We start from the raw sequence: 14896 nt of genomic DNA, 5'->3' as shown, positions 1-14896 counted from the left end.
ACTCTTAAAGTTCCCTTAACAATTATTAAGATCTTTTTTTTGTTTTGTTTGTTTCGGGAACAGATACCTGTTTTCTCTTCTTTATAGTGTGCATGGAGATTTTATTAGTTGTAAGCGAGTAGTGTGCGCATGCGCATGTGGTAAAGCGCGATGTAGGTCTCTATGACGACGGGTCTATTAAACCTTTTAGGGCTGCAGACGGACTAGAGGCAGATTATGTGCACAGGTGTTGTTCGCAGACTGCCAGGCACTATGTGGGCCAGTTAGATGAAGTGATAGTCACAAAACAACACGGCTGGATGTGTTCTTTCACCGCTTTTAACTCGCCAGTAATACTACGCAAGCTTCTTCTGGTGGTGAGTTTACTAACAACTATGTAGCCTCAAATTTCTACTCCCAGTAGCCAAAATATTCAGATTACATTGATTCCTATAGGCGTGAACTGTGCCTTACAAATCAGCCTCTTAATTCTGTCGGCGTCTTGTTTGTTTTTATAGCCCGCAGACAGAGCAAAACCAACAGGATCATGGTTAACTCTGTAATGTAGCCAGTGAAATCACAGAACTATGGCTACTGTAAACATAACCTACATGTCAGCAGAGCAGAGGGCGTTTTTTGGGACAAACAAAAACAAGATAAATAGTTACTGGTAACCCTGTAATAGTGGTTTCTGTCCAGTAGGTGACGAAAAATTCCCAACATGAATACCGTCCAGTGTACACAATGTGTGGGAATTGATGCCACAATAATCCAAAAACTCAGGTGCTCTTCAATCCGTGGGACACAACAACTAAATTGAATGTATAATTTGGTATAATTTTGCTTGAAATTTGATTGTCCACCCTTATCTGTACTCTTCTGTACGCAAAGCATTACGTCACACAGGTCATATAGTAAGATGTGTAGCATTGCCACTTATCCAACCTCTTTTGGCTCATACTCACTTTGATGTCAGGAGGTGGCCATATAGCGGTAAAGATAAATAAACCATTATTTACTGTCATGCCCGCATTAGAATGCAATTTCCAACACAGTCATAAATTCCTAGTTGTCTTAAATTGTGTTTTATTTGCATAATATCTACTTTAATGTGACTGTCATGTCCAGCACTGACATTTAAAGTGTAAAGACTGACAAACTGTTTTTAATTGGCCCGTAGTAATACTCTTGTGTACTCTAAAATGTGTCTCTGATCTTCTTCCAGTGAAGATTATGAGTGAGGTGGTTTGCAAACAGTCTCAGGAGGAATATGAGGATGACTTTGAGAGGGATCTGGACTGGCTGATCAGTGAGGAAAGCCGGAGTGAGGACCAGGTAAGCAGTTTATATATGATCATTGGACAGGCTAGTTGCATCTCTTTTTTTAAATTTTATTTTATAAATCCCCCCTGCTTCTTTGTTTTATTGTGTGAAACTAAGTTTGGAGTGCAGCTCTGTTTACTGCAGACTGGGTGCTGCATGGGTCCCTGACACTGCGCTTTGAAAGCATAATAGTGTTAAGTTACCCGTCCTGCCTGACACATATCACCGTTTGCATGTGAAACCAACTCTGTTAACATACAGTGACATACTTTCACTGTGTGCCACTGCTGAATGCAATATTTATGAACACACGTACCCATGTCTGTTATCCCACCAGAACGCCTATTAGTATGATGTTGCACATTCATCTACCTCCAAACCTTATTAATAAATGCAGCTTGTCTGCTGCTTTTTGGCTCCACAGGATCCTAACTATGACGACATAGAAGCAGAAATTGACAAGGAACTGGAGGAGGATAAGAAACAGAAAGGAAAGAAAAAGAAGCCAAAAAGCCACAAGGAGGACAAGAGAGGCAAGAAAACAAAGGATTTGGAAGAAGATGAAGAGAGGTGGCCCTCACCTATGGAACCATTAGAATATGACTTAGAAGGAGACAGCCCAAATAAGTCATCACCTATAGTCCCACCTCCTCCAGGGATGGATGACCAGACAGAAGAGGAGAAGAAGTACATTCAGGAGAAGATCCAGCAGGCTAACCGGGAACTGCAGGACCAGGAAGCTCCAGATATGACAAGGCACAGGAGGCTACATTTTAAAGAGATGCTGGTGGACCTGGTGGTGCCTCCACTGCAGTTTGAGAAAGATGGAAACAGTAGTGAGGTGGAGGAGGTAAAGGGTAGCAAGGATTCAGATGCAGAGATTGAAGTGTCAAGGAAGCTTTCTGAGCTCAAACTTTCCCCTCGGGAGGAAAGTGTAGGATCTAGAGAAGCTAGCAGGGCTGGGGAGAGCAGGGAGGGGGGGATGAAAGAGGGCAGAATCCTTGTAGAAAAGGATGGTAAGTTTGACCTGGTCAGCCTGAAAGAGGTGGAGAGTCAAGGACTTCTCCCTCTTATAGCAAACAACTACAGTGACTACTCCTCCCTACGTCACCAGGAGCTGACTGTGAGCTCCAGTAGGACCCACAGGTCCTCCTCGCCGCGTCCTCGTGCCGCTGGCTCTTCTCGCTTCCAGCAGGGCATCGATCCCCTCCGTGCCCCCAGACCTCCAGCTCAGTCCAAGAGCAGACCCAGCTCAGCCAGCCACAGCCAGAGAGGCAGCCAGATGAGAGGCAGCAAGCGGCGGGTGCAGTCTGCTACCGGGACACCCTGCCAGGCCACCTACACCCTCTCCCCCCAGCAGAAAGAGCTGCTGCAGAGGATCCAGGAGAGGAAGGAGAAGCTGGCCAGAGGGGTAGGAACATAGTTAAATGTTAATTACAAGTTTGGACATTCTGGACTCTTACCAGTAAAAGTGGCACATCTAACATTAAAACAACAGAATAGCCTTTCCAATTTGAGGCTTGTTAATGTCTTAGACACTTTTTAAATCACTCTTGCTTACCATGTCAGGAAGAACAAAGAAAACTGGAGGAAGAGAAGCAGAAGAGGCAAGAGAACGAGCTGGCATTTAAGGCCTGGCTGCTGAGGAAGAAAGAGCAGTTTCAGGAAGAGAGAAGGATCCACCGAGCCCAGGAGATGGAGAGGAAGAATTCTAAGGTAAGGCTATGGCTCTAAGGCAAATAATCCTGAAAAACCAACCTAATTCATAAAAAAATACAAGGAAAAGCAAATCAATGCAGTAGTCAGAGCAATTGAAAAACATTGCTATAATAAATGTTAGCCATTGTTTCCACTTTATTACCCGATGTAATTCTGCGTGCTCGTGCAGAAAGACTCCAGTGACCCGGAGGAGTCCTTCAGGTTGTGGCTTCAGAGGAAGCATGAGCAGCAGCAGAAAGAGAGACAGCTGGTGGATCTGAAGAGGCTCGAGGAGGACAGTGGTTACTTCCTACGCAGCCGCGAGGACTGTGAACGTGCCTTCAAACTGTGAGTGTACTTTTATATTTTTGTTAGCTCTAAGTGCCAAATAATTTCACAACCTCTCACAGTATCAGTATTTCTCTCTTGATGTTGTATCTTCATATATACAGTACAATACTATAATATGTTTTTTTGTAATATGACCATAGACATAGGCCTATTGGACAATGTACTTGCTAAAAAAGGAGTTGGTTATTATTAGTAAGTTAAGAACATGCCATTTCCTAATGTCAGATTTGGTTCACAAATTTTGAAATGACATGTTTATTTTATATATATTTATAGAATGTACATCTTATAAGCCAAAACATTGTTACCTTGACATGGGAATACAACTCTTGACATGTGTAAAGTTAAGTCACATGCAAAGTTTAAAAAACTTGTTGACTCTTTTCACATGTGAATTTTAATATTAACATGTTATTTTATAAATTTGAGATTTGGTTTAACATGTGAAATCACAACATCCAATGTGAAAAGTTTCACTTGTGAAAGATTGCATTTCACATGTGCTTTTGTCATAAGGGTAACATTGCCACTGGTGCTCTCCATCCTCTTCCCGTCCTCAGGTGGCTGAAGCGGAAACAGGCGGAGAAGCGAGCGGAGCAGCAGGCGGCTCGAGAGCGCTCCCGTCGGTTGGTGCTGGAGGAGCGCCGTGCGCGCCGCATGAGAGACCTGCTGTGTACTGTCAATGAAACCAAGCCATTCAGATTCACCGAGCAGCTGGCCTACCGCTTCTGAAGCAAACAAGTCTAACATGCCCCCTGGATTCACAAAACATCACCTCAAACACTGCAGGCTGGGCAACGCAAGACTTGGTCTGAAACATAAGACATAGTTTATTCTGTGTTCAGTTGTTGCTAGGGTTTATTATCTTTCTGTGCTGTGTTAAAGTACATTTCTAAAGAAAAAAAAAAGTTTACCGCAGTGACCTCTACTCAGTGTGATTAAATGGATGCTTTTTACTTTATTTACTTTCTGTAGTGGCAGATGCACTTTACTTTAAATGGAGCTCTTTATCAGCTTAAACACAAGAGCTGAAACATTTGTTACTGTATGCCTTTTGTCAGAGAATTTTTGGTTACACAGATACCTTCAAGTTCACAACAGGTTACTTGAACAGATGAAACTGTAAAGAAGGAATGAAATATATATGTGTGTGTGTGTGTGTGTGTGTGTGTGTGAGAAAAATATGCCTGGCTGTTGAGAGACATGAAACATACAAAACACAAGCAATGTATCAATTTCTTCATTTGAAAGGCATTCTTATTTGACACAAAATAATGATGTTTAATTTTATTATATGAATAAATAAAACAAATACACCTTTAAATATAGATATGGAGTTTTATATTTTTAATTTATAGGTATGTACACATACATTTTGTGTGCTACAGCATTTTAGAATTAAATATCAGTGAAACAAAAGTGGCCAACCTTATTAAACGACAGGATTAAGATTTTGGTTAGCGGTTTGAATTTACATAGGGAAAAAGCTACTCTTTGTACCTTTCTCTCCATCAGATTTACAGTGCAAGACTCGGCCTATCATCTGTATTATCAACACAAATATAAAGACATAAAAGATTGATACAAATATGTATTCCTTGAAACAGGAATGATTGACATCTTTTATCAAAAAAAGTTCCTCATATGAAATGCCAACAGTTACAACGACAGCTGTCTATTCATAAAAATACATAAATAACAGTAAAAGATAAACACCATGTTGTTATGCCAGTGAGCATGTAAAACCAGTATATTCTGCTGTGTGCCCAGAAAGGAGCGGAGTGATTTATCACGTCAACAACAAGAGGAAAAGGGACAGAGAAGTAGACAGAAGACATTTTCAGCTTCAAACTTGACACACAGAGAAGGACAGAGTGCATGATCATTAAATATTCAGCATATTAGAACACATCTTTTTCTTAAACTCTTTGTAGGAGTGCTTTTGAAAATCAGGTACCAAAATTAGAAAAGCAGTGCACAGGCTACGTTAAAAAAAATGATTACTGGGACTGTAAAAAAAAAATACAGCATATATGTGTATTATTGAATGATATAATGTATATGTAACAGTACCAGTTGTAAATTATTTTGAATTACTGACCACTAAAATGAAGGTATATTTTAATATCTGTACACAGTGAATTATGAATAAAACCCATTGGATATGTTGTCCAGAACAAGAACAACTCAAAGCAAAAAAGAAAAAGTCAAATGCCGTTCTTCTCTTTAGCTTCTTCACAGTTCAGTGAGATTACAGATAAAATCAGTCTAGCATAAAACAGCTAACTCACCAGGTACAACAAAACAAAGTAAATAGTTTTTTTTTTCTCTAATAGAATCTGTCACTGGAGGGAAAGACAAAGAACAAAAGGTAAACTCAAGTACTTGTGTGTAGAGAAACATTAAAAACAAAATACAAATGACAACACAACAATGACAACATTATTAATCTTGCACTTCAAACAGTACAAAAATAGAAAAGTTCTTATCCAAAGGTCATTTCAATAAATAGTTAACATATATAGAAGGATTTGATAGTAGGGGAGGGGGTGAAGCTGTTTTTCTGCTTCTACAGTTCATCTTTAGGGTTGATGTTGAGGCCTTGACCCCACACAGACTGTGTGTCCAACGCCTGGATCACCTCATCCGCCTGCAGCCTCTCCTAGGAGAGGAAAAGAGGATAAAAGGTCATATTTACACTAGAGCAATAATTATAATCAAGTTAGCCAAATCATAGTCTCATTTTGCTAGACCCTCCTCCACAGTGCTTCCAAAGAGGGTCTGGCACACAGCATTCTGGTATGGGAGAACCATTTCTTTAGACCAATCACAATCATTTTGGGCTGTGCTAAGTGCCAGACAGAGCCATGGTGCTGCTGCTATATAGCCGCTGGAAGGAACTTGTTTTGGTGGAACGTGTAAATTCAAAAAATATTTCAGTCGTGCAACAGAAAACTCAGATTGTGTCTAGCTAGCTGTCTGGATTTACCCTACAGAGATCTTAGGAGCAGTTAACCATAGTCCTCATGAATCCACCGGAGTTTAAAATTCCAACACAAAGAAAACAGACGGTAACGGACATCCGGCCGAAAAAGAGGGAAATCTGGCAGAATGGCGGAAACGTAGCAATCCCAGAAGTGGAATGTAAGTGGATATAGACTGACTATAGAGATTCTTAAAAAAATGATCAGAAGTGATTTCTCAAAGGAAATAAACAAGAGGTGACTGATTGCTCATTTCCTGTATTTGTCTGACGTGTTAGTTTTCCCACCAGTGTCCATATCTGACAGCAGACAGCACAGAGAGGAACTAGGGGCATTCATTTATGGGGAAGAAGCACACTTCTCTTTGGCATCCCCAGTTAATGGTTTCAAAAAGAAAAGCTTTGAGTATTTAAAGCTGTGTTGTCTGGCAGATTTAGATGTAAATCAACAGCCATGCAAGCAGCTCTCTTAGGCTGTACTTGTGCACAGTGGTGTCAGGAGCTAATGCTAACACATCTCAGTTAAGCGTGTTAGCATGGTAACATAATTAGCACTTAACCCCAAGTGCAAGCGAGGCTGATTGGAATGTCAAGTTTGACCTATATTCAATTTAACCTGATGATGTGGCTAGATGAAAAGTCAGAGGATCACAACGTTACTACAATTCATCCTGAGGGTAACATGTCTGTACAAAATGTAATCTTATATATTCGCAATAACCTCTGCCAAAATTGGAGCCAAGATTTGGACCTAGAAGCCAAGGGCTTATTGCCCTATGAATAGTTTTTATTACTGCCCATGAGTAGTTATTTAACTGAAACATTAGTTTACCAGTTCTCTGAAGAGTGGGTCTAGAGTGAACCACAGAGCAACAGCACACCTCTGCCCGCTGGTGACGGCCTTCACACCGTGGGGATTCTCCCCTCCTGAGGAGAAACCCACCATCCTGCCACACGTGGGCTTTACTGATGCCTGAAGACAATGAAGGAGACAGAGCAGGAACAGAGGTGAGGTCAAAAATCACCATTATCTGTTTATTTTAGTAAGGCCAACACTTCAGTGTCTTAATGGCGTTCAGCTTGGTTGTTAAAGCAGACATTTGTCCTGCTGGAGGGTCCTAAAGTGTAATCCCAATCATCAAAGTTGATCATAAACACTTTTTATGAGCACTGTTTATATTTGGTTTGTTCTTTTTACCCATTTGATGTAAAGTACAATGCTTGTGTCTTGAAGAGAGCAGGACAAGATTAGCCTGAAATGATTCCACCCTTTTGATATATTATTTAAACATCATATAACTTTCCTTATCCCTCATATATCCTCCTCTAACTAGTATATGTTAAAAAAGAGACTGGCTAAATGGTGGGAGAATACTAGCAGTCTCTTTCTCTATTCCTCAACAAAAAAGCTCAGTTTTGTTTAGGTTTTAATTTAACTATACATTATGATTATTAGCTTGAGTAACTAAATAAATAACCTGCAGAAACGTGCGGGCGTCCCCTGTGGGAAGTAAATCTCACATTTTAGGAGAAACCATCTCACCGTGACTGTTTTGGCATCCATTTCTGTGAATATGAACTCCCCTCCTTCAAAATCTCCATTTAGATATAACAGTGCACTGGAAATAAAGAAATTAAAGTATATATCAGGACAGTCAACATTGAATTACAGATGATAGTGACCATTATTAATGTGTCACTGTGTAATACAGCTGCAGCAAAGGACTTTTAATGAATCGTACCTGTAGTCTCTGTATGTATATGCTGGTGGTTCCTTCCAGCACTCATTGGCCTCGGGGTCCAGCAGACAGTTGTCAGCATGGATGGGATGGCTCAGGTCATTCCTGTGATCTTGCTGTCCTGTGAACGGACAACCAACACACAAAAAGCAGAAATACATATCGATAAATATAAATAGTTTTTCTAGATACATTTTTTTTCTTCCTGGGTCTTTTTCATTTTTAAATCTACCACCATACAGTGAGTGAACCATTAAGGATGGCAGGAGCATTTATTAAATCTCCTAGACTTATTCTCAAGAACCTCAAATGGCAGCAAACGTGTGTGTTCTGTGTCAAGTAAAGTATGACTATATGTGTGAGTGACCTGTGATGGCTGTCCGGCACACCAAGTGTGTGTAAGAGAAGTGCAGGGTGGAGTTGAGCAGGAAGTAAGACTCGATAACCCGTCTAGCTCGCTCGCTGATGTCGTAGAACAGGCGAGCGCTCCTCATAGGCACTCTGCCCTCATAGCCAAACTGCATGGAAGAAATAACAAAAGGGAGACTGTAATAACACGTAGAGTCAAACAATAAATTAAGACAGACACTATACAGCTAAGGTGGCATATTTCATTGAGTGCTATATGTGATAAAGCTACTGATGAGATCATTCTGATCAGCTGGTCAGACAATATGCCAGTTTCTTACAACCTTGACAACTATTGGGCAGATGAGTCATGCAATCATGTGTTTATGCCCAGTGGTGAGTGTACCTGCAGGGTTTTAAGTACAGTGGCTCCTTCAAACTTCTCATTGGGAGTGTGTGGAGACATTCTCCCTCTGTAACCGTCTCCTGCCATGGTGACGGCCTGGAAGACAAGAAGAACCGCCAGAATTAATCTATAAAAGTTAAGATTTAAAAGTTTTTTTATCAGCGTTGTGTAATGTCCTTACATGTGCCAGGTGTCTGAGGTCTAAACACTCCTCCTCAGATATGACATGATCCAGCAGCACCCGCTGGGTCCCGTTCAAGGCTGCAGAGTTCTGCACCAGCTGCACGCTGTCATACACCAAGGGGCCACCTACACAGATCCCAGAACAGCATTTAAAGAATGCAACCTGAAATCTCTAAGCCGTGGTGAACACTGAACGCTAATGACTTTCTCTTGGCGGTTCCGCTTCAACTCAGGTTTACCTTCTTTGAGACGCTGTGGAGCAGCGAGAGCGACGTTCTTTTCTGAAATGGGAACGTACTCCATCCAGCCATCTGTACCAGAAGGAATCCTGGAAGAACACAGAATAGAGGACGTATTTTGTCATTAGGGGGTCAAAATTCTGATTTTAAACTTTGGGTACAGCAGAAACAAGCAGACATATTCAGTTGACATAGTGAACTTGTCAGCACACAGTTGCCTATTTACACGTTCAGCATATAAGAACAATATCATTCATTTAGAGTCGTGTTTCTGGCCACCCAATGCACGTCCATCCAACATTCATTCTTCTTTAGGTTTGTTTCTGTTTCTATTAACTCCTGAGGAAAATATATGGGTGTTTAGCTGCTCAATGCTCCACTATGTTCCCCAATTAGTTGTTAACTGTGTCTGTCTGCTGTTAGTGCTGAGTAGGTAGCATACATTTGGGTTTTAGAGCTTTTTAGCTGAAAACAACTGTGGCCAAACACAACAGAGCAGTGAGAGTGAACAAAACAAACAGAAAAGTTGAAAACAACAAGCTGAAATAAGCAATGAATCTCTAAAGAGTGGAGCCAAACTGCAGTGTAGGGTGGACCCTTTTCACACTACACTTAGTAGTAGTAATGATCCATTGTTATTACAATAATACAGATATAGCCACTATGCATTTTTTTTTATATAGGCTACTATATATCTGTATATGCGGCTTTTGCTACTACAGAAGAAAACGTCCCAGGTAATGAGAAGACAAACTCTACTGTAATATATACAACACTACCCATGCAAAGATCTCTTTACCTGTTTGAGTCCTCTCTTCCACCTGTGCTGCTCCAGTAATTCTGCAAAAAAGACAAATATGTAACCTGCACATGTTCTTACTTTTTAAAGCTCGGGTACCAGGTAGTAAACAAACAGATAAATAACAATGGGACTGATTTGACTGATGATTTAGGTTATTCATATGTAGTTCCATAGAACTACGTATGTAGTTTACAAAGAAGTGTTGAATGTGATGTGTCAAAGTGGCCAGCAGGTGTCACTGTTGGCTGAGAAGACAGTAGTGTGTGGTGGCCATGCCAGACACCTGTTACCCTGCTTTGAGTCAGCAAGGCAGCAGGGGCACATTAATGTGTTTACACACCCAGCAGGAGATCTGCTCTGCATCAGACACATGTGGACTGGCTTACGGATAACCGCCCGTTAAATTACAGTATCTTTTCCATTCTGGGCAAAACTGGGAATTAAAAGGCACTGCTGCTCTTTCAAAGAATACTAGCAGTCTGCTTTGAGTTTGTAGTGGCACATGAAAATGGACAAGATTTGGGATAATTTGGGATATTCTGTTAACTCACCCCCTCTGTAAATTCCACACCCATGGTTTTGCTACCAATCAGAAGGAGCTCCAGTTCCTGTTTGTGCCTCCGCAGGTACCATGCAGCTTCCTGAGAACACAAACACACCACCATTTTAAGGCCAACAGTTTCCTGAGTCATTAAGGTAAATGTAAACACGTACTTTTGTCCTTAACATACAGTACGTAAAGTAGGAAAATAACTTAAGGAAAGGTAGAGAAATACATTATTTATTTAACAGTATGCCAATTTGTTAGCTGAGAGAATTGTCTTTTTAATCACTGCATTGTTTACATGCTCACAGTTACAGTAGAGACACAATTATTGATGGTTTAATATTGACCTTTCATTCGTCAAAGCTCATCACCATAACATTTCCAAACTCTTTGAGTGACAGTATACTATTGTCCTCACCCTTACACCCCAAACAAAGTGAACCAGCATGAGTTTCTCTTTCCCTCGCCTCAGTGGCACGACTAATGGAGTGTGATGGCGTCTCTCTTTTTGTCCTCTCAGAGGGACAGTTTTACTACAGTTTCCTGCCTGAAGTAAAAACTTGAATTGAAGCAAAAATCAGCTTTTTCACAAGATCATAAAGCAACAATGAGTACAGCATGGGTGTGAGTATTTTGGATTATGTGTGAGAAGGGGAGAGAATGTTGAAGTAAAGGCCATGATGATGAGAATTATGAAACTTCCAATAGAATCCAATAGCATCCAGTAAAAAGAGCCCTCTTTTCCAGCATTCCGAATATAAACAGCCCCCAAATTGTTCCAGAGACTTTTGTGGGCACTCTGACATGACTCTTCCGTCTCCTCCACCATTCCTGAAAGGCATGATTCTTTGGCAGGGAGGCAGTTCAGGTCTGGCACTGAGATCTAGGGCTCTGTTAAATGAGGTCCCAGAGGCCATTGGACGCAGAGAGGAGAGGCAATCTGTGGGCCAACGACTGTACTGACAGTACTGGAAAGACTTGGCTGCTAGAAAAATGTAAGCTATGAGTAGAAAAACATAAGTATGAGCTGCAACACGTTGCCATTTCATTATCTCTTACATACATACGTGATGTCAGCAACACACACTTGTACATTAACATAGTCCTTCTGAGAGCCTCGCTGGCTATAATGAGTACCAGGCTTTCTAGGAAAAAAAGGTTTTGTTATTGAGAATTTAACAAGGCACTGCTTGACTTTTCATAGCAGCTGATCAGAGTTTTAGGAATAAGAAGAAATTATTGATGCTACAGTGGCTGATGGGCAGCCAGACTTAACTAATTTAATTTGCTCTAGCGGCATTTATTCAACCTTTAATCATTCAGAATGTTGTGAATACCAGGGTGCAAGGAAATAATAAGGAACATGCCCAGAGGAAGAAATATGTTGTTGTAAACACATTGACGTAGCAAAATTTGCTTAATACTTCCAGCTGGACGGAGAACATATACAAGTGAAAAACAAACTTTAAGAGGCAATAGCTGCCAAGTGGCGAGAAGCAAGTTCATCCAAGAAATACAGCAAACAGCCTGCAGCCTCTTGTCTCCTCCTTTTCCCTCATATCTCCACTTTTCCTCTCCCGTCTCCTTCCCTACATTACCTATGATTCAAAAGCATAATGTTGAACTTCCTAAAGACTATACTACCCTTAATTAAGTTCAACTAACTATTCCACCAACTACATTTAAATCTCAGAGGAGAACAAGCTTGTATTTCTTGTATTTCCCCAGGAGAACAGCAGATCCTCACCTCTCTTGGCTCACCATCATGTGCCAGCACCTCTCTGTAGTAATCCACGTTGTCTAACATGGACTCCTCTCCCTTGTGGAATAACAGGTAGGTCAGAGCACACTGTAGCGCCTTGTCCAGCCTGTTCACTGCAGAGAGAGACAGAAAGCAATTTAAGTGGTTTCCCTGTTTGGTTTACAGTGAACACAATTAAAAGTTACCTGTGGAGTTTTTTTTTTTTTACCAGTAGTAGCGCTATGGAGTTGTGTATTTACAGCTGCTGAGCTATCTACTGGATGACCACATCCACGTGTGTGTAATTTGGAAATGTATCTATCATGGCTGACATTCCCAAACCATTACCACAATGGAACAAAAGCTGCACTGGTTGACATAGTGGAAAAAGCACATACTGTATACACACACGCACGCACACACGCACAAGGTCGGTTCTGAGGAGCCTCAGGAGTCGCTTGCAACACTGATGAAGTGAGACAAACACACAGCAGGACCGTTCTCTACTGTCATCCTATATATTCATTCAACCACATATCTACATACACACGCCTTCTGCTCTACACAACAGCCGCGAAGTGCACACACAAACACATTATTGTAAAGGTGCAGCGTTAGCCAAAGACTCCCTGTCTCGGCCGAGGCTGAAGCAGCGTATCTGCTGTTGTCAGCTGCATGTTCTCTTGTCAACAAGAGTCTGGAGGTTTGAACTCATTCAAACAGAAACCGTTCTTGAGAATTAATTTCGGAAACTTAAGCAGCTAAAGCATAATTCTACTGAATGATGGCAAAGGTCCACTGCTGCACTGTGGTGTGGAGCAACTGAGGAGTGTGAAACACAGCAGGCCATAGTGCTGCTGGGTGTTAAAGCACTCAGATTACTGACTTAGATTTACAAATTTAACAGGAACAATGCTGGTACTTAGTAGAAGTAAAAATCATACTGAATCATGTTGCTAAAAAATACAATCTAGTTGGATATAAACAAACTTGACCCAGTGTTGTAAAGATGTAGCCTTGTGTTGAAAACAAGATTACCAACATTCCTTGAATCTTGCTTTAATAAAAAAACTAAACGAGATGTCCAAAGTGCTAATACAGAATTTATGACTGCATTACACTAGCATGCACTTTCCGCAACTCGCCCAGTATATGCATGCATCTTTTGGATACACACGCATCGAAAAGGACCCCCAGTAACAATGTATAGAGAGGCAGATTGCAAATATAGTGAATGGACATGGTTGAACAATGCTAGTCATAGATAGTATTATAATATACTCTCTCTCTCTCTCTCTCTCTCTCTCTATATATATATATATATATATATATATATATATATATATATATATAACATAGAGTTTCGATATATAGGAAAAAAAATCAAGAATGTACTGTATATTAAAAAGATGGGAGATGTGAGACATTTCCAACTTTATAATACAGAATATCTAAATCACTGAGACTCTTTTTAATGACTATTCACGCTTCAATAGCCTTACAAATACAGACAAGACGCACACGCACACACACGCACACGCACACGCCCACGCCCACGCAAACACACACACACACACACATACTCACACCCATCAGCAGCTGCTCAGTGTGTTTGCACAGACCCAATGATCCACTTAGCTTTATTAGAGCCACATGCTTATGGGTCATTAAGTATAATCTGGTGATCTCAAAACCACTCAGCACACTGTCTTTTCCAACTATACGCTTTGTTCTTGTGCAAACACCATTGTCTAGAAAAATTCACTCCTTCAACAACACACACGCACACACACACTAGGGTTGCAGGATATGTAACAAAATGTGATATTGCAATATTGATTATGAATATTGCAATATCGGTATTACTTTCAATATTTTAAACATAACAGGAAAACGCATCAAAATAGATTCATAACAAATTAAACAAGTTTTCTTACAACACAAGGTTTATTACCACTGTCTTATTGGACTGAATAAATAAATAAGGACCATGTCAACAGAACAAGACATGTTTTACTGGTTGGACAGTATAAAATTAATAAATAAAGAGAACAGAACACAACTTTTCTTTCTCTTCAGTGATTTGTTCCGTTTTGTTGTCTCTATCTATTTCTTCACTTACACTGTCACTCTGTCATAAAATGCAAACATGTGGTACGCTCCATAAAGTTTGTCACATAGTGGACCTGTGCTCTGACGTTCACTAGCGGGTAAGTGGCACGGTACATGGTAAACATGATCATTACTTCAAGTGGTCTCTAAATCAAACACAACTAAATCACACAGCCAACGTGTGGGACGCAGCGCTCAACAAAATAAACTAAATATTGCATAGTTATTGCGACACTTTTCATACAGTACATTGCAGTTACAATATTGAGACAATATATCTTGCATGCCACACATACGTACGCAACTATGCGCACATATGCGCACACACACACACACACACACGTGCACACACACACAAACACGCACACACACCTGAGAGCCCCTGGATATGCCATATAGTATGAAAGTTACACAGACAGACACACAAACAAACACCATATAATTT

General features: G+C 40.6%; 2 protein-coding genes across 3 annotated transcripts in view; one reads left to right on the top strand and one right to left on the bottom strand.

Annotated features, from left to right (window-relative positions):
• The first annotated feature begins 139 nt into the window (after positions 1-139).
• Positions 140-4821, top strand: ccdc181 (coiled-coil domain containing 181). Of its 2 annotated transcripts, none has more exons than XM_032525596.1 (6): positions 140-356; positions 1205-1314; positions 1727-2713; positions 2872-3018; positions 3191-3348; positions 3912-4821. In XM_032525596.1, exons 2-6 carry the CDS (start codon positions 1213-1215, stop codon positions 4081-4083), a joined length of 1566 nt encoding a protein of 521 aa, XP_032381487.1. In that variant the 5' UTR covers positions 140-356; positions 1205-1212; the 3' UTR covers positions 4084-4821. The 2 variants fall into 2 exon arrangements, with proteins under 2 accessions (XP_032381487.1, XP_032381486.1); XM_032525595.1 differs by having other exon boundaries at positions 145-356; positions 1210-1314.
• Positions 4684-14896, bottom strand: part of p3h2 (prolyl 3-hydroxylase 2) — a 57329-nt gene continuing 47116 nt past the window's right edge. Inside the window, exons 5-15 of the mRNA XM_032525594.1 lie at positions 12346-12473; positions 10603-10692; positions 10049-10089; positions 9250-9338; positions 9009-9136; positions 8828-8923; positions 8441-8591; positions 8077-8194; positions 7878-7953; positions 7167-7307; positions 4684-6013 (exon numbers count right to left, since the gene is read on the bottom strand). Of these exons, the coding sequence (XP_032381485.1) occupies positions 5921-6013; positions 7167-7307; positions 7878-7953; positions 8077-8194; positions 8441-8591; positions 8828-8923; positions 9009-9136; positions 9250-9338; positions 10049-10089; positions 10603-10692; positions 12346-12473 (1151 nt within the window). The 3' untranslated portion in view covers positions 4684-5920. The remainder of the gene's footprint in view (positions 6014-7166; positions 7308-7877; positions 7954-8076; positions 8195-8440; positions 8592-8827; positions 8924-9008; positions 9137-9249; positions 9339-10048; positions 10090-10602; positions 10693-12345; positions 12474-14896) is intronic.

Source organism: Etheostoma spectabile, chromosome 9 (assembly GCF_008692095.1).
Source record: "Etheostoma spectabile isolate EspeVRDwgs_2016 chromosome 9, UIUC_Espe_1.0, whole genome shotgun sequence".
NCBI lineage: Eukaryota > Metazoa > Chordata > Actinopteri > Perciformes > Percidae > Etheostoma > Etheostoma spectabile.
This window is presented reverse-complemented; position numbering and strand designations above follow the sequence as displayed.

Excerpts from the sequence above, each read along its gene's own strand:
- ccdc181 (XM_032525595.1), top strand. The coding sequence starts at position 300 with ATGTGTTCTTTCACCGCTTTTAACTCGCCAGTAATACTACGCAAGCTT. Across the intron at positions 1,315-1,726 it reads AAAGCCGGAGTGAGGACCAG|GATCCTAACTATGACGACAT; the intron begins GTAAGCAGTTTA and ends TTGGCTCCACAG. Across the intron at positions 3,019-3,190 it reads TGGAGAGGAAGAATTCTAAG|AAAGACTCCAGTGACCCGGA; the intron begins GTAAGGCTATGG and ends GTGCTCGTGCAG.